Source organism: Elephas maximus, chromosome 11 (genome assembly GCF_024166365.1).
Source record: "Elephas maximus indicus isolate mEleMax1 chromosome 11, mEleMax1 primary haplotype, whole genome shotgun sequence".
In the NCBI taxonomy this organism is placed as follows: domain Eukaryota; kingdom Metazoa; phylum Chordata; class Mammalia; order Proboscidea; family Elephantidae; genus Elephas; species Elephas maximus.
The window spans coordinates 70,692,377-70,719,065 of NC_064829.1; the positions used below are offsets into that span (position 1 = coordinate 70,692,377).

General features: G+C 41.4%; 1 protein-coding gene across 6 annotated transcripts in view; it reads left to right on the forward strand.

Moving 5' to 3' along the window:
• Window positions 1-26,689, forward strand: part of TNFRSF11A (TNF receptor superfamily member 11a) — a 67,521-nt gene that overhangs the window by 24,603 nt on the left and 16,229 nt on the right. For 4 of the 6 annotated variants that reach the window (XM_049902146.1, XM_049902149.1, XM_049902148.1 and 1 more), the window contains 8 exons: window positions 3,430-3,511; window positions 4,861-4,986; window positions 8,485-8,628; window positions 12,959-13,052; window positions 13,981-14,075; window positions 16,326-16,439; window positions 20,460-20,512; window positions 22,207-22,945. In XM_049902146.1, the coding sequence (XP_049758103.1) occupies window positions 3,430-3,511; window positions 4,861-4,986; window positions 8,485-8,628; window positions 12,959-13,052; window positions 13,981-14,075; window positions 16,326-16,439; window positions 20,460-20,512; window positions 22,207-22,945 (1,447 nt within the window). The remainder of the gene's footprint in view (window positions 1-3,429; window positions 3,512-4,860; window positions 4,987-8,484; window positions 8,629-12,958; window positions 13,053-13,980; window positions 14,076-16,325; window positions 16,440-20,459; window positions 20,513-22,206; window positions 22,946-26,689) is intronic. The other 2 variants (XM_049902147.1, XM_049902152.1) reach the window with 2 other exon arrangements.

Genomic DNA, 26,689 nt, shown 5'->3' on the forward strand with positions numbered 1-26,689 from the left:
TAATCTGTGGACATTTATTTAAAAACCAAGATGTCTGGTCACTTCTGAAAGAGTGACATCCCCATTTTTACCAGGAGATGTAGAGCACCTGGGTTAGATGATGGATAGATGGACGGACGGATGGATGGAGGGAGCTAATCACAGCCACAATCCTAACACATAAGCCAGTTGTCCACATGTGTGGGTCAGGTCATACTTGACAGCCATGGAGTCTGGAGTCCAGGACATGACCAGTGACATCTGATGGTGCTGTTAAGCAGTTGTTTCAGGGTTGGCTCTTTTTACCAAATTCCCCTAAAAAGTACCTTCCTCTGTGTGTAACACAGACAGCTTTGTGCTTATCTTACAGAGACTGTTACAGCTTTCTTATGGGTCAGAAGCAGTTGGTAACCTTTATCATCTGAAGCTTGGCCCCAGCCACACATTTATCTTGATTTGCCTTTGTCATTAGCAGTACAGTGTCGTTTATATTTTAGTAGGCTCAGGTAAATCCTATTTGTTAGACAAAATTTGCCTTGACTGCCTTCAGTTTTACCATCTTTCTCTGTGTGTCAGACTTGGAGAAGGGCAATGCCTGCTCACAGTGAAATGGATTCCTATGAACACAAAGAGAAAAAGACCGGAAGGGAGAGGTGAGGGGGTTTCTGTGAATACAGTCTTGCTATTTCCACTGGGCTCACTATGACATCCTCAAGACATTGCCATCCGGTACAGGCATATCATCTCATGTCATTGGGGAGTTATGAGCTGTGCCAAAGGAAGCGAGTCCAGAATCTCAAACAAGTACAAATATAGTCTTCCTGGTATCCATGGCTCCAGTAACACATTGGGACCTTCTTACCAACCTCCAAATAACTGTTTCTTCCCCCCATCCCTCCTGTGATCCCTGCTACACCCCCAATAACCCCACTCAACTAGCCTTGGGTTTCAACTAGCCTTGTGGTGCTACCTTTATAAAACATCCTGCCATAATTAAGGTATTTTGAGGACGGATGGCTTCTTCCAAGCCATGTTATCCCTGCACCCTCCATCTAAACTCTTTGATATGACAGGTGAAGCCCTCTGTGACCTGAGCTCTGAGTATTTCTGTGTCTCGTCTCCCACCACCCTTAAGCTGACACTCTGCACCCCAGCCATACTGACATACTCTTACTGCCACCCCAAATGCTATTTCAGGCCTCATTGCCTCTGTGTGAACTGTTGGCTTTGTCTAAAAAGTCTTCTTTGCCTATCCCCCACCTCTACCCGCCAGTTCCTGTTTCCTTACCTGGTTAATTTCTGTTGATCCTGTAAGACTGAGCTCACCTCTTGCCTCCCTTTGGAAGCCTTCCCGGGCCAAGCTCGGCTGAGATAGGGGCCCAGTTGCCTCCATTGCAGTGCTCACTAGACTGTGAGCCCCTGAAGAAGGATCGTGTGTTTTATAACTTTGTATTCCTAGGATGGTATGCATAAATCCATGTCTGCTCAGCCAAACCCACCTATTCTGTTTTACTGTTCAGTTTCTAACATAATTGCTTTTCAACAGGAGTGACTGTTGTGTTTTGTTTTTTCTTACACCAAGAAGGATGATGAGGAAAAGAGCTTTTCTGCAGCAAACTGATAAGAATCAGTGACTCTAAAAAGTTTTGCTTTGTTTTGTTTTACTTTGATGGACAGATTTGGAAATCAGTATTTGTATTAGAATCATACGGTTTTGTTTTCAAATAATATTGTGTTTCGGTGAAGGTTTACACAGCAGTTCAGATTCCCATTCAACAATTTCCACATAAGTTGTTCAGTGACATTGGTTACATTCTTCACAATGGGTGAACATTCTAATTATTTCCGTTCTGGTTGTTCCATTAATCTAGTTTCCCTGCCCCCTTACATTCTTATCTTTGTTTTAAAGTAATTGTTGACTGTTTGGTCTCATATATTTGATTTTTAAAAGGAGCTCAGTACTTACGGGTGATATTCATTATTTTTTGAGCCGGTTGTTATTTAGCTGCAGGGTGACCTCAGGAGTTAGATTTGGTTGAAGGTTTAAAGAATATCTCAGTGCAGTAGCCTTGGGGAGTCCTCCAGTTTTAACCAGTCCAGTAGGTCTGCCTTTTTTTTTTTTTTAAGAAATTTGAGGTTCTGTTTTACACTTTTCTCCCGTTCTGTCAGGGTCCATCTGATTAGAATGGTTGGTAGCAGTAGCTGGGCATCATCTCGTTCTTCTGGTCCCAGGGTAGGTGAGGCCGTGGTTTGTGTAGATTATTTGTCCTGTAGACTACTTTCTTCGAGTCTTTGGTTTCCTTCCTGTTTTTTTTTTTTTTTTGCGCCAGACAAGTAGAGACCAATAGTTGTATCTTAGATGGCTGCTTGAAAGTTTTTAAAACCGCAGACACTACTCAGTACTTACCAAGCTAGGATGTAGAACATAACTTTATGAACTATATTATGCCAGTTGACCAAGATGTCCCATAAGCCTATGGTCCCAATCCTTCAAACCCAGAAATCCAATCCCATGAGGTATTTGGTTATGTCTAGGAAGTATCTGCAATACTGCCCCCTATGCACTTTATTATATATATAAATGTATGTTCTAGAATCATACAGTTTTGAATCAGAAAGAAAGGCTCAGAAAGGGTAAGCAGCTTGTCCAGGGTCCCTCAGCTGACAAGTGGTTGGGACTCCTAGCTCCAAGCCCACAGAGTTCCTATAACACCTTGCTAACCAAAAAAAAACCAAACCCACTGCCGTCAAGTCAATTCCAACTCATAGCGACCCTATAGGACAGAGTAGAACTGCCCCATAGAGTTTCCAAGGAACACCTGGAGGATTTGAACTGCCAACCTGTTGGTTAGCAGCCATAGCACTTAACCACTACGCCACCAGGGTTTCCAAACACCTTGCTATCTCCTCTTTTTAAAAGTTTCTGCAGGTTTTGAAAGTAAATTTTTAAAAGGTAAGCACTATCAAACATCTTTTAAAATTCAGAGGTAACTTGTAAGTCAAAATGTGACATCCTCTGGTATAACCATATTAAAGGACTTCATTATATTCTCCTACAGTTTTGTGACCCAAGTTGACTGAGCATATTGTCCACCACGTGACAGCAAACAAGTGGAAACAATTTTGTATGTGACTCGTGAAAAGCAGTTTCAGCCTTCTGTGTACAATTTGTAAATTTTCCTTCAATCCATCATATGACCGTGAACATAACAGCAAAAATATTTGTAAATGCTTAAACATGTTTTCATGCTAGTATAGTTGGTCTTATACATTCTTAAGGGAAAATAGACTAGAAAACGAAAGTGATTTTTTTTTGCGGGGGGAGGTAAGATTACATAGAACAGTTTCAGGACTGTTTATCATGTTCTTATGCTCTTCAGAAATGTAATTCAGCAATTCGCTTTTTGTTTTAACCAAAAGTGCTCATTTTTACCTTATATCAATTTTCAGGCATCCTTTAAAATCACTCCTCCCTGTACCAGCACTAGGCATTATGAGCGCTTTGGACGGTGCTGCAACAAATGTGAGCCAGGTACGTGGTTCTGAGCCCCCTTTCATCTTCCCTCAAAAGTGGGTGGAGTTTTTGTTTATTTTTTTAACCTAAGGAATGATCTCCATCTTGCCAAATTAAAAAAAGAAATTGAATAGACTTTTCATGGTAGTGGCAGGTAGTAAATCTGTCACTCTGAAGACACAACTCTTTCTCTCAGAGATAAAACCACTTAAAAGTCAAAAGCAGTTTCAGAAACTAGTACTTAATTCATCCGGGAACACAATTTTCCAAAACAGTCTTTCTTGAGAAGGCAAGGAGGCTTTTAAAACCATATTTTAACATTCTCAAAATATGAAGCACTGCTCTAATCTAAAATCATTATTTTCACAGAATTTTTTGGTGGAATAACCCATTCTGCAGTGGTCCACTGATAAAAAAATTGCCTAAACCCTTCTATACCTTCTCCCCACATACCTGCTGAGGAACAGAAGGTAGACTGGTCACCGCTGCCCCAGAGTTGTTCTGCCAGAAGTGTGACCAAGTCTTTGTACAGCCCCAGTGGAGCCCTAAGTCCCCTTGGTCCTCACCATCCTATGGTTCTGGGGAGGGAAGGGTATCTTTGAGGAAAAGGTGAAGTTACCTTGTAATAAGACTTTTTGGATATTTCAGCTACAAATATTTTTTTGATATGCAGAACCAAGATCCAGTGATTTTCAAGTGTGTGTGTGTGTGTGTGTGTGTGTGTACGCTGGACTCTGGATAAACTAAGTCATTCATGAGCCGTCAGTGACAAAAGAAGTTCCCAATTCAGGTTGAAGGTAGAGGGGACTTTGAAGATGGACGGAAGAGGATGAAGCTTCTCCTGCTTAGCCCCCTTCTTCTTGGAGGGGGTTCCAAGGAACCTCTCAGGCTCTGCAGGGCCCAGTTTGAAAACCATAGTTGTACTCCTTAGTCAGCAGAGTTTTGGGGTGCAAATGGTGGTCCTTTACTTGTTGTCTTTGTTAGTTGCTGTTGCTCCAACTCATGACAACCTTATGTATAACAGAATGAAAGGTTTCCTGGTTGTATCATCCTCATGATTGTTGGTACGTTTGAGTCCATTGCCGCGGCTATTGTGCCAATCTATCTCATTTAGGGTTTCCCTCATTTTCACTGACCCTTTCCTTTATCAGACAGGATGTCCTGTTCTAGTGATTGATCTGTCTGCTGTGACCACAGATGACACAAATCCAGGAGAGGTTCTTTTACCCAATAGAGGCTGAGAGCCCCAGGGTGCTGAACTCATTGTGCCTGTCGCCTTGTGTATCATGACTTCAGAAGACTTCTTGGGATCATGGTCATGTAAATTGGTCAAATAAATTGGTGCTTTTTTCCCCTTTTAATTTAAGGAAAGTACATGTCTTCTAAATGCACTACTACCTCTGAAAGCGTGTGTGTGCCCTGTGGCCCAGATGAATACTTGGACACTTGGAACGAAGAAGATAAATGCTTGCTGCATAAAGTTTGTGATACAGGTAAGTTAGTCCTGTCAGCGTGGCAGTGGGACGTGTAGAGACCAAGTGTTCATTTTCTGCCCCTCAGAGCTTCTTTTCTATATAAACAAGATTTTCTGTACAGCCAGTGCTGTGTCTTTTGAGGAGTGCAGGAAGAAGTTATGACCATGGACCTCCAGAAGGATGTGCTTCAGATCCTGGTGCCCTGTGATCAAATTTTTCATTTAGACTGTTGTTCTAGGATAAGTTTATGTTGCACATTAACCACAGATGACATTTTACAGTTTACAAAATGTTTCTGCATGTGTTGCATCATTTAATCCTCAGAAAAACCCTTTTAGGTAGCCATGAGTATTCCATTTTAAAGGTGAAGCAACAGAGACACAAAAAGGTTGAGTGACTTCTCCAGGATTAACAAATGAGAAGCGGGACTCAAAACCAGATATTCTGACCTTAAGCCTTTGTCCTAAACTATGTGTTTCACTAACCCTACAGTTTGATCTCCTTACCAGGATTTTTTTTTTTTAAATCTCAAATGTTTTGTTAACCTATAGGAATCAGGATCAAAATATGTCTCTTAAGTCTCTTAGCTTAGAGGTTCCTTACCCTCTCCTTTTTCCTTTTTCCATTTGATTTCTTTGTTGAAAAAACCATGTTATTATTCCTGTGATGTTTCTACCATCTGGATTTTGCTGATTGTATTTTCTTGGTATTATTTAACTTATCCCTCTGTTTTCTGTATTTCCAGTAAATTGGTTGTTAGATCTAGAGGGTTGATCAGATTCTGGATTTTGTTTTGTTTTTCAAAATTACTTCAGAGTTGGCATAATATACTTATCTCTTGAATCATATAATGTACTTATGTCCAGAATCATTTCTCTCTCTTTTTCTGATATTAGCAGCTGTTGATGATTATGGCCTAGATCCATTTTCATTTTATCACCTGTAGGTTCTATCATTCCTTCTTCATTTATAAGCTGGAGTGCTTTATAAAGAGAAACTTTACTCATCAACTGTGTTGATTACCCTGAGGTCTAGTACACATAGGAAAGGCAGGATAAATCCTTAGTTCTTCAACTTTATTTACCACTTGCCAAGATAATGATTACCCAGCTTTCTCCAAAGTATTTTTAATAATATCATGAACTCATGAATTTAGATGTATTTAAGGTGTTCCAGTCCATTGCAGTTATTATTCTTACTGGTGATCAGATTGTCCCATTTGGGGCTGGAGGGATCCTCTTCTAGGCGGTCACTTAGTCTTTTGATAGAGCCCCAGTCATTTTTAAGAGCTCCCTGGCTTCCAGGCTTAGCTTGGATATTTTCTGCCCCAAACCTGGAATCAGTCATTTCTCCAAGGAGTCCTCGTTGCTTTTAGGGGAACACACTATTTAGAGATCTCTGTCTGGGTGCTAAGGAGGCTCTTTGCTACTGGATTGGTCCTTGTGTATAGGTTCCCCCCGCCACATGCCCCAGTGGACAGAACTAGGAAATAACTATTATTTCTAAAACCACACTTATTCTAATGTGTTAGAAACAGCTGGCAGAGTTTGGCTGGAGGAGGCAACATGGAAACTCTACTGAGCAGAAGCATCTGATCAAACCTTTTTTATTTCCTACTGCTTAGTTATGACCTTGACTCATTGCTGTCACTTGGAAATAAAGATTCATCCTGCCCACTGCCAAGATTGATTAAAGCAAAAAAAACCTGGTGCATTATGATATTTTAAATCAAAAGAAAAAAACAAACCCATTGCCATCAAGTCAATTCCAACTCATAGTGACCCTATAGGACAGAGTAGAACTGCCCCATAGCGTTTCCATGGAGCAGCTGGTGGATTCGAACTGCTGACCTTTTGGTTAGCAGCTGAGCTCTTAACCACTGTGCCACCAGGCCTCCAAGATATTTAAAAATAACTCACAATTATTCATTGCCAAATAGGCATACATTCACCTACCTTTGAGTGGGATACTGGTAGTAATTAGAATTTTCCAGGGAAGTGACAAATGTCCATGCATGTTCCTAAACATTATGTACCTGCTTGCCCTGGTGCTGCGGAGCTGACCGGAGCCTGGAGAGTGGGCATACGGGGAATGGGGATTTCTCAGGGTCACTATGCTTGGGTCTGAAAAGAATAGGAATAGGAAATGTCCCCTCCCTACTGGCTGTAACTGGAGAGAATGAAAGAGGGAGAAAGTTACTGGTTTGTTTCCCTTGGAACACCTGTAAGTATTCAGGAATATGAGATTTGAGGGCCATTTGGGCAATCCAGGTAAGATGGGGTCCAAAGGGGTAGAAGGTCTGTTGGAAATAATGTAATTGTTATGCACACACACGTATACACACGTATGCACACATATATATGTTATTGTTAGCTGCCTTCACGTCAGCCCCGACTCACGGTGACCCCATGCACCATGGAATGAAGTGCTGCCTGGTCCTGCACCGTCCCCGTGATCGGATGCAAATCAGGCCACTGGGATCCATAGGATTGGTTTTTGGCAGTAGATCACCAGACCCTTCTTCTAGTGAGCTTTATTCTGGAAGCTCTGCTGAAATGTGTTCAGCATCCCAGTGACACACAGGCCTCCACTGGCAGGTGGCTGGTGACCGCACATGGGCTGCATTGGCCAGTAGTTGGAACCCTGGTCTCCTGCATGGAAGGCAAGAGCTGAACCCCAGTCTTCTGCATGGAAGGCAAGAATGCTACCTCTAAACCACCAGTGCTTCTCTCTCATTCTGTGTGTGTGTCTATATATATGTATATAAACACACACACACACGGATACGCACACATCCCATTCACAATAGGAAAATTCCCAATTACCTATATTCCACAAAAACTGGAAAAAGGTAGAAGATTTGCAGGGAAGAAGATGAGCGCTTTGCTAGGTGCTGTGAAAAAGAGACAAATTATCAGAGTTCCAGGAGTGTGTTTGTGAAGAGGCGAATTCTGAGAGCATGTCCTCAAGCCCAATCTCTGGAGTCTTTCCACTTACGTAATTATACAACAATCCTGGATTTCACAACTCTGGCCTTTCAGGGTCCCAGGATGAATCCCAAATCTCCGCAAACAGTATTCTCTCAGGTCCAATCTAGTGTTCGTGTTAAGACTATTTAGCATGTTTGAGTTTTCTAAAAATTAAAAAACGTGACTATATCTGACAAGCCTGCATTATTCAAAATATTCAGTTGTCACAAATTCCCCAGTCCTTAATCTTCCTACCAGTGTGAAAACTGACTTTTAAAAATCCCACAAAACTCGATTATTAGAAAAAACTCTATGGGGATGTTTTAGTGCCAACATAGGAAGTGTGAGGAGGAACTTGCAGTTTTTTCGACAGAGTGTCCTGAAGGGTTTATTTTTTGAAGAGCGCAGGCCGGCTGCCATGTCTGGACGGTGTGGAGGCTGGGGATTGGACAGCTGGACGACGTGGAAGGTGCGCACCTGTGCTTCCTCGCTGGTCCTCGGTGGAGTACCTGAGCAGTGAGGCGCAGCTTTCTCCTCTTTCCTGCAGGCAAGGCCCTGGTGGCCGTGGAGCCCGGCAACCGCACGGCCCCGCGGCGCTGCGCCTGCACAGCCGGGTACCACTGGAGCGACGACTGTGCCTGCTGCCGCCGCAACACCGAGTGCGCGCCCGGCTTCGGCGCCCAGCATCCTTGTACGCAGTTGGGTTTGTTGTCTGTCTGCTCTTGTTAAACTACTACATTGAACAGAGGGTAGAGAGCCCTGAGAGGGGTTAAGTGCGTGATTAAATGTCCCGGAAGCCAGGTGGCACAGGAGGGGACTGAGCGGGTCCTGATTTTCTGTGAGATGCAGAGGCAGAAAGGCCTCCACAGTTTAGGTTCTTCCATGGGAATGTAGTTGGTCCTTGTGTGTTTCTTTTCCTTTTTTTTTGGCTTTAAAGAACAGAAATTTAATGTTCTTTCTGGAGGCTAAAAGTCCAAATTAGGTATCAGTGGTGTGAATTTTTTTCTTGTCCAGAGCTCCAAGAGTTCCTTGGTTCTTTGGCGATCTTCACGTGGCATTTGTCTTCCCTAGTTTGTGCATGCCTGGTGTCTTTATGTCTAATCCAGTCTTTATGTAACCTAGCAATGATTAGGTTTAGGACTCACTCTACAATGATATGACCTCAACTGATCGATTAGGTTACACTGCTTTGTGGAACATGATTACGTTACATTGCACCCACAGGTTGTAGGGGTTAGAATTCCAGCACGTATTTGGGAGAGGGGACACAGTTCAATCTATAACAGATGTGCGTGTATTATTGCATGTTCCATGTGCATGTATAAATGATATCGTGTTATATATCTCATTCTGCATCTTACCTTTTTTCGCGCAGTACTATCATTTTTAGCTCCATACATGTTGCAGTGTCTGCTTTCCAGTCTGCTGGTTCTGATTTCTGCATGAGGCTCCATGGTATTCATCTGCCACATTCTGATTATTTCTCCCAATTGCTTCCCCTCCCTATCGCCACGTGGTTTCCTTAGGGCCACTGTGGCCTTCCCTGTGGGGAAGAGACACCTGACCTGCTCCATCTTCAAATCCTTGAGATTCCCACTTAGGAGGGAAAGGGATAATGCAGTGGCCCCTCAGACTGCTTTTTACATCTGTAATCCTTAAAAGAATTTTGAAAAACTATGTACTCCCAGCTCATTTTTAAGTTGACATCTAGATTTTTTTTTATTATAAATTTAGAGAGTTGCTAAGAACTTCGTTTCCAGCGAATTATAATCACAGTAACACTTTTGAAAACGTTCAGTGGAATCTAAACACTATCACCCATTTAAAAATGCACTAATTTTTTTTTTAAACTGTTGGAAAAAGTTCCTTTCCTTCCAGTTCATATTTGTTCCACCTTCCTCACAGAATTCTATCCTAATTCTGTTTTTATGCTTACAAGGCTTTCATTGATCATCTTTTCATACCCCTTTGCATGAAAAATATACATCTATTTGAATATTAATTTTTAAAAATTTCCTGTGCCTCAGTACTCTTAAGAGTTAAAGACATTTCTCCTGGACTGAATTGTCATTATAGTTAACTACCACACAGTTGATTTAAAATGAATATATTATACTTTGCTATATTAAAATAATAAAAGCTTTTGAACTTCATAATGAGTGGGGTTTATTCCACTTCATATATTCATGGATGAATATTACTTATTGCTAAAGGCAACAGGGTTCAACATCAGTTCTGTTTCTACTTTTTGGTTTTATATATGTAAGTACTGAGAAATCTGCTCACATAAATAACTGAATGGCTAAGGAAGGACTGCTGTTACAGCAGTGTCACTCAGTTCTTCCAATTCTTTATGTATCTTCTGAATTATATGCCAAAGATCACATAATGATGTAGCATCAAAAGTTGGTTTTTTCTTTTTTTATTGTGCTTTAAGTGAAAGTTTACAATTCAAGTCAGTTTCTCATACAAAAACTTATACACACAGTTTTGTGACCCTAGTTGCTCTCCCTACAATGAGACAGCACACTCCTCTCTACCCTATATTCCCTGTGTCCCTTCAACCAGCTCCTGTCCCCCTCTGCCCCCTCATCTCACCTCCAGACAGCTGCCCGCATAGTCTTATGTGTCTACTTGAGCTAAGAAGCACGCTCCTCACCAGTATCATCTTATGTCTTATAGTCCAGTCTAATCTTTGTCTAAGGAGTTGGTTTCGGGGATGGTTTTAGTTTTAGGCTAACAGAGAGTCCAGGGGCCATGTCCTCTAAAAGCTGTTTTTTATGATCTGTCAGTTGAGAACTCAATTGTGTACTTCAGTTTTGCTGAAAGCAAAGAAACAGAAGCCACCTGACATGCAAAAAAATTTTTTCTTAGGGTCGTTTACTATCCCCACTCCTAGGAAGTGTACCAAAGCAGTTTATTCAAGATGTAACCAGTGATCATAAATTATGCCTGTTAATCTTTTACTTAAAGACATCTTGTTTTAACCCAATATACTTGGACAAGGTTGGGAGCATTGAAATATTATTTGTTTCAATTCATATTGAGGAGAATGTCTGATACACAGTTGAAGTGGCATCATCAGCCTTCATTGTCAAATGCATTAACCAAATGAGATGAGCCTTCTCTTGGAAATCATCTGACTTAACTTTTAAATTATTAGAATAAATTTCCCCATGACAGCCATCTCGCTTCTGAATTCTGATTCTAAGATAGAAGAAGCCCAGAGCCTTTCTTTTAGTTTGTCATCTGGATGAAATAAGGTACTGTTGCCTTCAGGGATTCTTATTAACATTCCTGCTGCCCTGCTCTCAAGGGACTGTCCTTGGGGAATGATGCATTCTTTGACAATAGCTGGAGGATAGAGGACGTGAAGTGGATGGATGAAAATGATCACTCCTGCCCACCTTGCAGTATATCTGAATTCAGAACAATTCAGCACGGTCCAGAACACCCGATTTCTGGTGCCACATGTTTGCCCTTAGTAGATAGGGGACAGACAGAAGCTATCCTGTGGGCCTCTGAATAGAGGAGCCGTGCCATCAGTAGTATTTCAGCTTGTTGCTTTGCTGGGTATCCATGCAGTGTAGCACCATGGCAGATTTGGGGTGGGTAAGAAGTGTGTCCTTTTTTTGAAGTGAGAGAAGTGTGATTCTGAAAGGAGAGAAGAGAAAGGACCTGCAGGAAGCCTCAAGCAGGTCTGTTTCATCAGAGAGTAGATATGGACGTCAAGTGTATTAGGTATTAATGCCCTTAAAGCTTTGTATGTCTTGTCTCCATGGTTTTGAGGGCTACTCTTCTAGACAGCATGCCTTTTTAAAAAGGCTGCTTGAATTATATGAGTGACTAGATGTTCACTGGGCTTTCGTTAATACAGTTTCAAGGCAAATCAAAATTGCTAGATAAATGGGGAGATCTTCTCCAGTTAAATTGCAGAAATCAAGTATGTACTTCCTGCCTGACTTTGGAGAAAGAAAATTTGGTTTCTTATTTTAGTGTTTTATTCATGAAAATAAACTACAGAGGTGCTACTAATTTCAAGAGTAATTTATGGCTTTGACACTAGCCAGTCAGCTGATTTGTGATATCACATGGTAGCCAATGTTCTTTATTGGAATTACCAAAAGGGTCATTATATGCCAATTACATTAAATGTAAGAGACATGTGAAACCTAAGGGATTTCTTATTTTAATAATGTAGTTTATGAGGAATATGAGAGAGATGAAGAAAGCTTACTAAATAATAATAAATAATAATAAAGCTTACTAACTGGGGTCAACTCCTGCTTTTGGCACTGTGCTTTAAGGCATGGGTCTCAAATCTAGCCTGCCTCATTCATCTTTCTCTGATTACTTTGATGCTACAAGTAATTGTGGCAGAAAATGTAAGAGCCACAAAGCCTAAAATATTTACTGTATGACCCTTTACAGAAAATGTTTGCCAAGCCCTTTAAAGTTTAAGGGAAAGAGACCTGTAGGGCTTTTTTTTTTTTTTTTAATTGAGAAGACTTTGTTGTCACTCCCAACAAGCATGAGATTAAGTTGGCTAAGAGTGAGGACAAGAAATTTCCCTTAAGAGCAGTAATAGGGCTGCCATCCCCAGGAAATGAAAGCTGATGTAAGAAATAAAAACAGAAAGGGAATAGCAGGCTGGTGCCTGGTTCGAACAAGAGTCAGAGAGTTGGAACCAATAACCTGGGCTTCCAGACTAGGAGACAGAGTATCGGTGACCAGGACCATGCTTCTGAACGACACAGAACCAGAGAACCTGGACCTACACAGCAGATACTGGGGTTAGCAGCCTGACTGAGCCAGCTACCTTTCTAAACTCAGTTCCTTAACTCGTTGCTGGGATCAGAAGTGGGATTAGCCACATTTGGGGTGAGGGGCAGGAATGGGGAGAAAAGAGGCAGAGACGGTTAGTGATTGACCTCTGGTCCTAGGACCATCATCCTGGCTGATCTCTAAGTGTTCCTGGTTTATTTTCTGCTTGTTCTTTTTGTCTGTTGTCTTTTGGACAGTGCAGCTCAATAAGGACACGGTGTGCAAGCCTTGCCTTGCAGGCTACTTCTCGGATGCCTTTTCCTCCATGGATAAGTGCAAACCCTGGACCAAGTAAGTGACCACAAAAGGAGCAAAGAGCATGCTGATGTTAAACAACCTGACCCCCATTGTCTTGTCCAAGTTGAAAACAGACTAATTTGGTTTAGTTAGACTTCCTCTTTAAGCTTTGTTCAAATGGATCAATTCTGTCACTTCAATGTGGGGAAAATAAACAAGTCATAGCACTTCAACTGTGTGACAGGTAATTAAAGCACTTGGAACCTTCTTTACTGGAGACACCGATCTCGTCTCGTGCTGACCAGACTCTCAGAGTAGTTCTTAGAAAACACTGTAGCGGTTGCTTTTGTTGGCTTACTCATCTGCTTTTATGATCGTTCCGCTTCTGTGTGGAAGGCACTGGGGATTCAAACATTAAAGAAGACTTGGGTTCCTCTCTTGAAGGAGCTGGCAATCTAGGGGAGTTGAACATTTTGGAGCTGCTGCTGCTGCTTCCTTTTTAAGGAGGATGTAAAATCACAGCACTTAACTATTTATTTATTTTGAAAACCCTATGAAGCACAGTTCTGCTCTGACGCACGTGGGACCACCATGAGTTGGAATTGACTGACAGCACCTGGTAGTAGGAAACTACACATCTCCATTTAATGTGCCTTTTTGCACTTTTTTGTTGTTGTTGGGAATATATCCAGCAAAACATATACCAATTCAACCATTTCTACGTATACAATTCAGTGCCCTTGATTATATTCTCCCACTGGTGCAACCATTCTCACCTTCCTTTTCTGAGTTGTTCCTCCCCCATTAACATAAGCTCACTGCCCCCTAAGGTTCTTATCTAATCAAGTTGCTGCTGTCACTTTGATCCCTTATAGATAGTTCTTAAAAGAGCATAATGCTCAAGGCAGACATTTTTTACTAGTTAAGCTAAACTATTCTTTGGTTTTAAGAAGACTTCAGCTTCACTATTTTCCCCCTACAGCTGTACTGTTCTTGGAGAGATAGAAAAACATCATGGGACAGAGAAATCAGATGTGGTTTGCAGTTCTCATCTGCCATCTAGAAAACCACCAAATGGTATGTTTAAAAAGAGTATGTTAGTTGGTAGATGGACCCCAAAATAGTCAGTTATTCTAGATTTCTCCCAAATTGCATGCTTTTTCTGGAGTTCATCTCTTCCTTTTCTTTTCATCCTCTCCACGGTCAGCTCAGTATTTCACTTATATCAGTATTTTAATTCCAGATATGTTGTTTAATAATTTTTCTACATTGGAATATATAACTAATGATGTATTCAGATGTACAAAAAAGGGAATTAGGTGTGCAAACATAAAATGCCCAGACCTGGTAGGATGGTGGTCACAGTGAGGATGTCTTTGGGGGAAATGTCAGTAGTCAACAGGAGATAGTAAATTGTTAGAACATAGCTATAATTATTTATGGAAAATTTTTGTAGATAAGATTAGTCTTAAGGACAGTTTCAGAGATTGACGGAAAGCCGATGGTTAATGGTGGAGGCTGATTACTCCAGGTGAGTGGATGGTGTGAAGGTGGGTCCAGATATCAGAGGAGACCTCAGTGGCAAGGAGACCTTCCTGACAAGGCTAGCAAGCACAGGCCACAGAGTAACGGTGTTAATGAACCTTGACTAAGAAAATTAGAGGTTTAGATTTGACATTGTGAGCAGGAAGATATTATAGGGTTCTGAATATGGGGTTATACAATCAAAACGTAGTTTTAAAAAGGCAATTTTGAAGGAAACATTTAAAAAGACAAGCTACCAACTGGGAGAATATCTTTGGAAACCATGTATCAGACAAGAATCTAGTAACCAAAATATATATGCAACTTCAAGAACCTGACGACAGAAAGGCAAATAACCCAATCATAAAATGGACAAAGAACTTGAATAGACATTTCACCAAAGAGGGCATTCAGATGGCCACCAAATACATGAAAAGATTAGCATCATCAGCCATCAGAGAGATCCAAATCAAAACAACTATGAGATACTATTTCATTCCCACTAGGATGGCTAAGATTAAAACAAAAAGAAAAGGAAATGATGAATGTTGGTGAGGATATGGGAATTGGAACCCATATCCATTGAGGGTGGGAATGCAAAATGGTCCAGCTGCTGTGGAAAACAGTGTGGCGATTCCTCAAAAAACTAAAAATAGAACTATTATATGACCCAGAAATTCCACTCCTAGGTATATACTCAAAAGACTTAAAAGCAGAGACTCAAAAAGAAACTTGTACACCAGTGCTCCTTGTAGCATTATTCACAATAGCCAAAGGTGGAAACAACGTAAATACCCATCAACAGATGAATGGATAAACAAAATCTGGTACGCACATCCAATGGAATACTACTCAGCCAGTAGGAGAAATGAAGTCACAAAAGGACAAATATTGTATACTCTCACTTGTGTAAAAAGAAAAGGCAAAAAAAAAAAAGATAACCAGAATGTTTCAGAATTAAAAAAATTAAAAACCTTCCTTAAAAAGATGGGGAAAAAAAATGACTGAGGGAATGAAAAGTTATCTTGAAAAAAGAGAGAGAAAGAGGAAAAGTGGGAGACCAGGAAACCAGATCAGGTAAACCAAGAGATTATATATAAAGATTCTAACAATGTCATAATCAAGATGAAGAAAATAGATGAGTCCAGATTGTGTTGTAGGTGAAATTCTAGAAATACTTCCTAGTATGTATATGGCTCTTTCTGTTCTCATGACTAACAAAACCCTGGTGCCATGTTATTGGAAAGAGCTATGATAAGAGGCTTCCTTTTTCCTGCAGAGGTCATCCATCTGGAGATGTTGAGGGGTTTTGTAGGTAAGCCACGATGAAGCAGGAAGGTGTGGTGAGCATGATTAGAGTTCTTCAAAAGCAGAGCATAACAATGAGGCTTCTTGTGTGTAGCTGTGATGCTGAATAGCTTTCAGCGGAGCTTCCAGACTAAGATGCACTAGGAAGAAAGGCCTGGTGATATACTTCCAAAAATCAGCCAAAGAAAATGATGTGGTCCCATTGTCCATGGGATTGCTATGTGCCAGGGGCCATCTGGACAGCAGGAACAAAAACAACAACAAATGAGGGTTCTGTGCAGGCCTCAGCAGGATGGGACTAGACTACAGTTCCACCCTTTGGAAAGTGAGTGCTGTCTGACGAATGTAGAGTCGGGGCTGGAGAGCTGCATACTTTTGCTATTCCAGACCAACATCACTGATTCTGGGCTTTGATATGGAGGGTTTTGTTTTGAAGCTTAGAGAGTAAAATTATTTAATCTCTAATACAGTTTTTCTCATTTTCTTCCAATACAGAACCCCAGATTTACTTGCCCAGTCTAATTATTCTGCTCCTCTGCATATCTGTGGCATTAGTTGCTGCTGTCATCTTTGGCATTTACTATAGGAAAAAAGGGAAAACACTAACAGGTATCGTGTCTGTGGTGGTTTTGAGAATAAATTTTTAAATAAATACATTTCTAGGTATTTATGTTGGAAGATGTGTGGACTCTCCACGGACTGCCTCTGGTAATCTGCTTAAAATAAATGCCTTGAAGCAGCTGCACGTAAAATAAGCCAAAACATCCCTTATATCTCATTCTTACTCCGCCAAAAAAGCATTGTGTATAAGCAAACCAAAATATTCCCACATCCAGAAAATCAATGACTCATAAGCTACATGTTTATGTTGGGTAGACTATGCAGCATCAGGTACACAGGGGTTGCATTTATCCTAGAATCCATCCATTTTATGAGTCCCACTTAAAAAAGGGACAAAATTTTCCAGTAAATGGTGGGGTAATAGTTTTGATTTGGGGTATTATGTTGAAGTATCTAAAAATATAAAAAGTTTATTATCTTATATTCAGTAAAATTTAGGTGCTCATTCTTAGAATGAACAGTCAGGTGGTGTTTCTTGGTGCTTTCATTATCCAGTGCTGCTATAACAGAAATACCACAAGTGGGTGGCTTTAACAAACAGAAATTTATTTTCTCGTAGTTTAGGAGGCTAGAAGTCCAAATTTAGGGCACCAGCTCCAGGGAAAGCTGTCTGTGTTGGCTCTGTGGAAGGGCCTTATCTCTTTGAGCTTCTGCTCCTTGGCAGTCTTCACAGGGCATGGTGTCTGTCTTCTCCCATCCCTGCTTCCTTAACCTGCTCTTTCATATCTCAGAAGAGATTGAGTTAAAACACATTCTGCACTGATAGTGCCTCATTAGCTTAACAAAGAAAACCCATTCCCAGATGGAATTATTAACACAGCTATAGGGGTTAGTGTTTACAACACATATTTCAAGGGACACAATTCAGCCTGTAACACTTTCCATACAAAAATTTTTTGGTAGTGTCTTAAGACATCACTTCATGTTTGGCTTTTATATGCAAAACTAAAAAAGTGTAATTTTGTGGAAGGAGTCAAGGCTTCACCAGCACATTCCTAAAGGTGGTCACAATCCTCTGATAGTCAAGTCACTCGCTTCTGAAGTACCCCTTGTTCTGCCATCCTCTCCTGTGTTCTGCCATCCTTCCCCTTGTTCTGCTGTCCTTTCCCGTGCACAGTTCTGCAGCTGTGTACCTTGTCACCTCTGCTTGGCTGTGATGTGACCAGTCCTCCCACATCACATGCGCGGATGCCATGACACTGTGCACAACCCCCACTTCCATTAACATTATGGCACCTGATGTAACGCTGGGTATTCAAAGCGATCAGAGAGTGAAGATGGGGGTTGAAGAGGCCGGTGCTAAGCAGACAGCAGGATTTGAGTAGGCACCAATTTTTTTTAAGAGTCTGCTTGTGATTGAATATTTTTATTTAGTGCCACTTTGCTTCCCTTCACAAGCTCCTAACTGGGAATCTGAGTCATGTGTGTTCAGATGGTGAGGATCGCCTGCAGGGTCATCTCTGTGTGAGATAAACTGACTTCTTACCAACGTTTTCTTCTTTAACAATTGCTGAATTGGGAATTTCAAATTCTCATGGAGTCCAGACTTTCTGGAGCATTTGAGGCTGGAAGAACCCCCAAAACTCTTGCCCTGAAATAATTTTTAAACTGAATTGGGAATTATGACTGCTGGCTTTCTATTCATTCATTCAGCATATGTTTATTAGGCACCAGGGACCGGAGTAGGCACTGGGGTCTCAATATTGAACAAACACAAACAGAAACCTGTCAGTAGGCAAGGCAGGGTTAGGCCCACAGAGTGAGGGTGATGCTGACAAGGGAAGCTGCAGCGCTCCACGTGAGCTGACGATGGAAGAGTTTGCCTGGCCCTTAGTTACCGAGGGCCTCCCAGACGAGGAGACACTTGAGCTGAGAGCAAAAGGACAAGTTGGAATTAAGTAGCCCAAGGGGGATCAAGGAGAGTCAAAAGCATACCAGGTGGAGAGAGAATAATGTGATGGAGGGAGCATGGTGAGTTGCGGGGAGTGAGAGAAGGCAGTGCAGCTGTAGCAGAAAGTCAGGGAACCAGAGGATGGAATGTGAGATGGAACTGGAGAGGTGGGCAGGGCCAGGTGATGCAGAGCCCTGCAGGCCTCATTGAGGTGTTTGCTCCCTATCCTTAACAGCCTCCTGGTTTTAGTGTAGAAAACAAATGCAGGGATGCTGTAAGAGTGGATGCAGGCACCCCAGGGCTTTTGCAGTTGTCCAGGGAAGGGAGTATCACGGTAGTAATGTTGTTGTGTGCTATTGAGTCAATTTCGACTCACAGCGACCATGTAGGACAGGATAGAACTGCCCCATAGAGTTCCCAAGGCTGTAATCTTTATGGAAGCAGATTGCCACATCTTTCTCCCATGGAGCTGCTGATGGGTTCAAACCACCAAGCTTTCCATAAGCAGCCAGGCGCTTTAACCACTGCACTACCAGGGCTCCTATGGTGGTAATAACAGTCACGAATAGCTGTCACCTCGATGTACAAATATTATTTTTGAATACCATTGATGATTGTCTAGTATTGATTCCTACAAGGAAAGAGCTGCAAATTCTTTTTTTTTTTTGGCAACTTTGTTTTGATATAATTTCAAAATTATGGAAAAATAGCAACAGTGAGTAATAATTGACATATATTGAATGTTTATCATGTGCTAGCACTGCTATATGCATTTTACACGTACTAACCAGATCTTCGGAAACCCTGGTGGCGTAGTGGTTAAGTGCTACAGCTGCGAACCAAGAGGTCAGCAGTTCGAATACACCAGGCGCTCCTTGGAAACTCTACGGGGAAGTTCTACTCTGTCCTATAGGGTTGCTATGAGTCGGAATCAACTTGACAGCAGTGGGTTTGGTTTTTTTTTTTTTAACCAGATCTTCACAACAGCACTACAAGGTAGGCATATTATTTTTTTTTTCCATTTTATGATGAGGAAACTGAGGCTCGGAGAGGTTAAATAAACTGCAGAGTCACGTAATAGAATCTATGCCATAAGTGAGATTATGTGTATAGACTGCTTAGCACAGCGCCTGGCATGTTTAGCTAGTGTTAACGAACTGCGATTGTCTTCCAGTGGAGAGTCGATGACCTCCCAGCTACCTTACAAATTAGCCATTATACTGAATACAACCTTAAATATTCATTGGAGGTTGGCTAAAATTTTATAATATAAATTCATAAATTTTTTTTAATTCATAGATTTAACTTTTTAGGTATCATTGTTTCTCTATTTTGTTTGTTTGTATTTTAAAAGTTAATGGAAGATACACATATTCTTTTGTCTGAGAAGCAACAGGGTATGGTGGAAAAGGATTTGGGGCCTGCTAGAACCCAGCAGAGCTCTGGTGATGCAATGGTTAAGAGCTAGGGTTGCTAACCAAAAGGTTGGCAGTTCAAATCCACCAGCCGCTCCTTGGAAACCCTGTGAGGCAGTTCTGCTGTGTCGTATAGAGTCGCTGTAAGTCAGAACTGACTTGAGGGCAAAGGGGTTGGTTTTTGGTTTGGAACTCAACAGAGCCTGACACTTAGCCCTCCCACTTGCATTTTGCTATTGTTGTAGATGTATTTGAGCCACTTTACTGGAAAGTCAGTCTCCTGGACATGTCTGTTTGTTCCCTCTCAATGTCTAGCCTGGTCCCTAGTAATCAAAGAAAAACTGCCAAGGGAATGAGCATGTCTACAGTCATAACAGCAGCTCTGACAGCCAGCAAGTTTGTCCAGATACCTGATGGACCGTCAAAGGATTATGTTTTGCTTTACATAGAACAGCAGGTTATGTTTTTGATAGGAGGAGTAAGATGCTTTCCTAGTCTTTAAATCAGTTGACCTATTTTCAGATGTTTTCACCTGCAGGAGTTATCACTGAAAGACTTGTCAGAATATTATGTTTAAAGATAATGTGGACTGCCATCGTGGTCAGTAATACTGGATTTCATATAGGAAATAATGTGGAATATCCATACTTCTTTAGAATCAGCATATGAAGCCCTTATTTTTGCTTTTTTTTTTTCCTCTAGCTAATTTGTGGCACTGGATCAATGAGGCATGCAGCCGCCTAAGTGGAAATAAGGTATAGTTAAAAGTCTCAAATTCCTACTTTAACAATCAGGCCGATATAACTATTACCAGTCAAGTATTGAGTCCCATTGTTTCAGGGATACCTTTGTAAGGTGATCCAACCTCAGATTCCGGTACTGAGACAGAATAACCCAAAGCCCAAGTCAAGACTCAAATGGGTTTTTTTTTTTTCCTCCCTTTGTCTGTGTTTTATTCCACTTCTGCATCTCTGTGTACAGGTATTATTTTTTAAGCACCAATCTTGATTGTCTAGTACAGATTCCTGGAAGGACAGAGTTGCAGCTTTTCTTTACTCTGTAGGTATTTTAGTAACTATTTTAATATAATTTCAAAATTATAGACCGTCACAAGAATAGTACAAAGAACTCCAATATACCCTTTACTTATATTCTCCAATTATTTACGTTATCACATTACTTTACTATTTGCTCTCTCTCTCTGTATACATACGAATGTATATGTTTATATATTTTTTCTTCCTGAACCATGTCATGGTGAATGGCAGACATCATACTCCTGTTCTCTTAAATTGAAACACTGGTGGCGTAATGGTTAAGAGCTATGGCTGCTAACCAAAAGATCGGCAGTTCAGATCTACCAGGTACTCCTGGGAAACTCTATGGGGCAGTTCTGCTCTGTCCTATACGGTCGCTATGAATCAGAATGGACTCGACAGCAACAGTTTTTTTTTTTTTTTTTTTTTACTCTTAATACATCACTCTGTATTTCCTAAGAACAAGGACATTCTTTTATATAACCATAGTTGTTGTGTACTGTCAAGTTGATTCCGACTCATAGTGACCCTATAGGACAGAGTAGAACTGCCCCATAGGGTTTCCTAGGCTATAATCTTTACAGGAGCAGATCGCCAAGTCATTTCTTCCACAAAGCTACTGGTGGATTTGAAATGCCCACCTTTCGGTTAACAGCCAAGCATTTAACCATTGTGCCACCAGGGCTCCTTATAACTATAGTACATTTATCAAAATAAAAAAATTTAACAGTGGTACTGTATTATTATCCAATCCACATTTGAAATTAAAATATCTTTAATTATCTCAAGGTGCCTTTTAGAACTATTAGACATAAAAATGTATAGATTTTAAACCACGAGCACATGCCGCTTTCTTCAACTCCAGTCCCAACACCACAGGATTCAGCTCAGTCTTCCCCTTTTCCATATTTGAATCTTTACTTCTCTACCAGTGTGAAACCTAGCTCCCATTCCTAATGTATTTGCTCAATTCTAGAATATACAGAAACTAGTTTTAGAATTACTAAACCATACCACAGCAGAAAAACCACTAACTAGAGCTCGGTATTTGTTTATATTTCTTTTGGTATTTAGATTGAGGACATACACTAAAAATACCCGGTTAAAAAGTTATTTGGTTTTGCTCCTCCGCTTACATCAGTGGGATGATGCCATTCATTTGAAATATCATTAGATTCATTTGTTTCTGGCCGTATTCCACCTTAGGGCTCTCCCCCATCCTTACTGAGTTTATTTTCTTTTACTTCTTGTTCTGTAATTTTAAATAACACAAAGTGTGCCACGGTGAACATTCCATCTGTACTTGCTATGGTGAAAATAATTAGTATCAACACCATTTTCAGCAGTGTTGTGCAGAACCACGCTCTCATGGCTCTGGGTACTAATAGCTCTGCATTCTGAATTTAAATCAGCAGGAGTCCTCGGGTGACAGTTTTATCAGCACTCATATGCCAGCCTCTAGTCAGCGCCAGGCTTGCGAAGGTGTCTTACTGCTGACTCTGGAAGAGAAGGTGCCTTCTGAAGACATGTGCTATCCAGAAGGAGGTGCGTGTGCAGGAGAAGATGCCAAGATGCTCTCCTTGGTCAGCGAGATGGAGGGGGACTCCTTCAGGCAGATGCCCATGGAAGACGAATATGTGGATAGGCCCTCCCAGACCCCAGACTGTTTACTGGTCCTGACTCAGCCTGGAAGCAAACCCACACCCCCTTTCCCTGAGCCTCTGGAGGTGGGGGAGAATGACAGTTTAAGCCAATGCTTCACTGGGACGGAGAGCATGGTAGACTCCGAAAGCTGCAACTTGGCCGAGCCCCTGTGCAGGACTGATTGGATTCCCATGTCCTCTGAGAAATACTTGCAAAGAGAGGTGGAGGGTGGCCCTTGCCCTCACTGGCCAGCCAGCTCCCACTCGGCAGATGGCTATGCAGTCTGCTGTGACCCTCCCGGGGAGGACCGGGAAACCGTTATGGGTTCCCCAAAAAGTAGACCCTTGCCTCAGTGTGCCTATGACATGGGCCTTCCCCCAGAAGAAGTAGCCAACAAGGTAGAGCGGGGAGGCCAGCCTTTGGATGAGGCTGATGTGAACCCTCAAAAGCCCACTAGGGGAGGCCTTGGCTCTGGAAGCCCCTCCTGCGACCACCCTCCTGCAACTGGTAAGTGACTTTCTTGATTTCTCACTTCTCAGGTTTTTGGAATAGCGTTTGGGGGCAGGTATCACAGGCCATTTAGGGACAAGGGAAACTCAACTGAGAAAAATTCAGCGCGTCTGTATTCTCTTGTTGGGTTTTGATTCAGTACACGTGTCGAATTTGTGTATTGCGCCCACTGCCGGTGACTTCATCTTCTACCACTAGAACTGTTTTTGTGTTTATATGTGTCCCATGCTCAGTTGTGGTCACACTCCTCCTGATAGGATTATACCTCAAATCCAGGCCGGATTAATCAGTAATCAGGGTGCACACAGCCTTACTTGTGCTTACTTACTAATCTGCAATGCACAATTTCACATGGGTTTCACCACATCTTTGATCTTTGGCGTGGTGAAAAACTGGTGAAATTGTGCACTGCAGATTTGTAAGTAAGCACAAGGAAGCTCCGGTGTACCTTACTTATTGGGTCATGCATCCCTGCCAAATACCAGCACGGACCTCTACAGACAAAGTCAACACTGACCTCAGGATTGGCCAAGGCATTTCCTCAGGTTTGTGGTTTTTGGTTTGAGTTTTGTTTTTAAAGCATCCTGGGCCCCCTTGATCCCCGCAAGGAAGCGCTTATAAAATTCAGGATGACTACAAAATTGTTTAGTTAATTCTTAAATGATACTTATTTTGAGTAGCATGTTGGTTCCGTACCAGATGAATGATAACGGTGAATCAGTCCTTTAATGCTTTATATGAGAAGCCCTTTTATACCCACTGTGTTTGATATCTTTATGGAACCGGGAAGATAATTTTACAATTTAAAATCATTATAGAGATTTATCGCTGCACAGTGCTTGAGCATGAACAACCCACCAATTATAGTATTATATCTCTTTTTTTTCCTGCAGGAGTAAAACGCCATCTGTTTTATTATGTAGTTACAAGGATCTTTGCCACTGATAGTGAGGGCTTCCTCTGGCTCAGGATTATTCACAACATGGAGGGGGCAGGCATATCTTTGAGAATCTTATGAAAGCTATAGACATTCCTTTCAGAAAAATGAATATATGAATATATACTCAGATTTTTTTCCTACTACTTAAGGGGCTTCATGAGATCCTCCCACCCTCAAAAAAAATAAATAAATAAAACAACCCATTCATGGACTACTCCTTCCCCCAGGATATGCTTTCTTACCTGCCTCTTTATTTAGACTGCAAGTTGTGCCTTTGACTTAGAGTAAAACCTGTGAAAGCTGGAACCCGTGTAAGGTAGAAACCTGTCAGAAAAGGAAAACTCAAATATTTACCACTAATAGAGAGCGATAGAAAAGTGGTAAGACTGTACCCTGTGAAAGGTGGAAAACTTGCAAGACCTGGAAAAATAAGGCAGTTCTGTTGAGTTCCAGCTCTCACAGGATTTTACTGAATTTTATAACCCTGAGGTAGCAAGATCCGCATCCTAAACACAGGGACTATTTTGCCTGATGGTGATGAGGGCTATTTGATAGAACAACGGTAGTTTCATCTCTTCCCCAAACTTCGTGGCTTTACTGCAACTACGCAAATTCACTGATGTATAAATGCTATAATATCAATTCTCAAACTGGAAGGAGGAGGTTCTTTTCTTGGGATATTTTTCAAAGAACTGGTATGTTTTTCTTTCAGAAGACTTCCAAATTTTTAAAATTTTAGCGAGTTTCCGTGACTGAAGATCTGGTTCTATTGTTTGTTCTCATTGTTCTATTTCTTGTCTAATGTTTAATTTTCTTCTTCTGGGGAGTGGAGACACTCAGAACACTAGCGGTTTGGGCTGTGAGGTGCCAGGAGGCCTATGATGAGTCTGTGGCAGCGGCCGGACAGGTTTTAGCAGTACAGCCAGGGCAGGACTGGTGTTTCAATTGTTGAGACCAGGAAGCTGACATTCACCACTGTGTGAAAATCATCAGCAGTTCTTGGACGTCCTGCCCAAGGTTAAAGAGATTTTTTTTCCTTAATGTCCTGAAACGAAAAGTCAAATCTACACTGTCCTGTAAAGAGTTAACGATGGGCCTGCCTGTTTTTCATTATCTTTTATTTCTCCAGCACTGAACATCTAGGCATAAAAGAGGAGAGAAAAAGAAAAGAAAAAAAAAAAAAGTGTGTCATCAACTAAGTGGTGTTAATTTGCAGAAGGTTTACACTGCTTTTTCTGTCTCTTCCGGTGCTTAGCAATGCAAAACATCCGTAGAGAGTCTGTCTGAGGACGCCAGCAAGTGGGGAGAAGCGGCAGCCAGATTGATTTTTGAGGCTGTGCTGTTCTCACCATGAACAGGCCTTATGGTTTCTGGTCAAAATAGCACTTTCTCGTTATTGCCTTTTTTTTTTTTTTTTTTTTAATTGTCATACTTTATGCTCTGTATAATGTGTGAAAGAGGATGGAGCTCGGGTGAGAGGCGGGAGAAGAGCCTGATCCTATTTGATCTCCTAAAAGCTGCTATATTCTCGACTTGAGGGAGGTGGCCTTTTTTTATTGGGTTTTAGGGTTTTATTTGTGGGTGTTTTATTGTTGTTTTGTTTTATTAACTTAAAACCAAATCAAGTGGCAGTGACTGGGGACTTTCTTCAGTAGGGAAGACTGTCTCCTTTGGGGCCAGCATCCTTTTGAAGGGAATGATAGTTCTTCAAATAGTTCTACAAGTATAGGCTATTCTTTTAAAAATAATGTGCTATGTTGTCAGGGCTATGTTAACAATGTTATAACTCTTAAAGAACAGTGAGAATTATTAGCAAAAATAAATGAAGGGGTAAAGTATACTTTTGGCTATGTCTTCAAAACTGTGCCTTAATTTACATCTTATATGATGTCTCATCCTGATGGTTACCTTGGTTACAAGCCCTCTCACCTGGAGTTTGGAGAACTCCCACTGTGCTGTCTTGAGAATTATTTCATATGAAAGAAATAATAACTGCTTATAATTACTGAGTCTATAGTTGGCCAGTGACTTTTTTTTTGGCTCCCAAAATCACGCATTTGGTTCAGCCACTTCTGAGCTGGGGAGAGTTGTTTATTTATGGACCCACAACAATTCTTGATGAACACCAGCTACATATTTGTTTTCTGTCAAACATTTATTGAGGGTCCACTGAGCTATGAAGACTTGGAAGAGCTTGGAAAGCAAGTAGGGTTTGATGCCAAAGAATGCACAACACAAAAATAATAATTTGAGAGATCAAGGTCGTGCACAGGCTGCCCTTCTCTATCCTGTGGCCTGTTATTCCCCTTCACCATACGCCCACTTAAGTTTTGGCCAAAGCCAGCCCCTTAACCGTGAATACCTTTCACTTCACTGCCTCTGCTGTTAATGTGCTTAAGGGTGTGAGGTACCCTTTCTCCCCAGGGTCCCCTTTTCCACATCATCTGGTTCTTCCTACCTTCAAGTCCCAGCTCAAATGCTGCCCCTAAGCTAGGAAGGCTGAGATGCTCTGTGTACTGCCACTTAGCTCTTCTGTGCCCACGGAAGCCATTCATAATTAGTCTTAGAGTCTTTCTCTCCAAGCCTGTACACACTCACACCCTTTATCAACAACATAGCTCTAGGCGGCCATTCAGTAGAAATCTTCCTGAGCTTGCCATACCTGATCTTCCTAGTATCTCCCAAGGTGGCTTAATCATAGTGTGTCTATAGATTCATTCATTCATCTTTCCAGTCATGAGTAAGTAGATGAACAAGAGACCATAGTTCCTTGTTTGTACCCCAGCTCTCTCTCAGCCTTC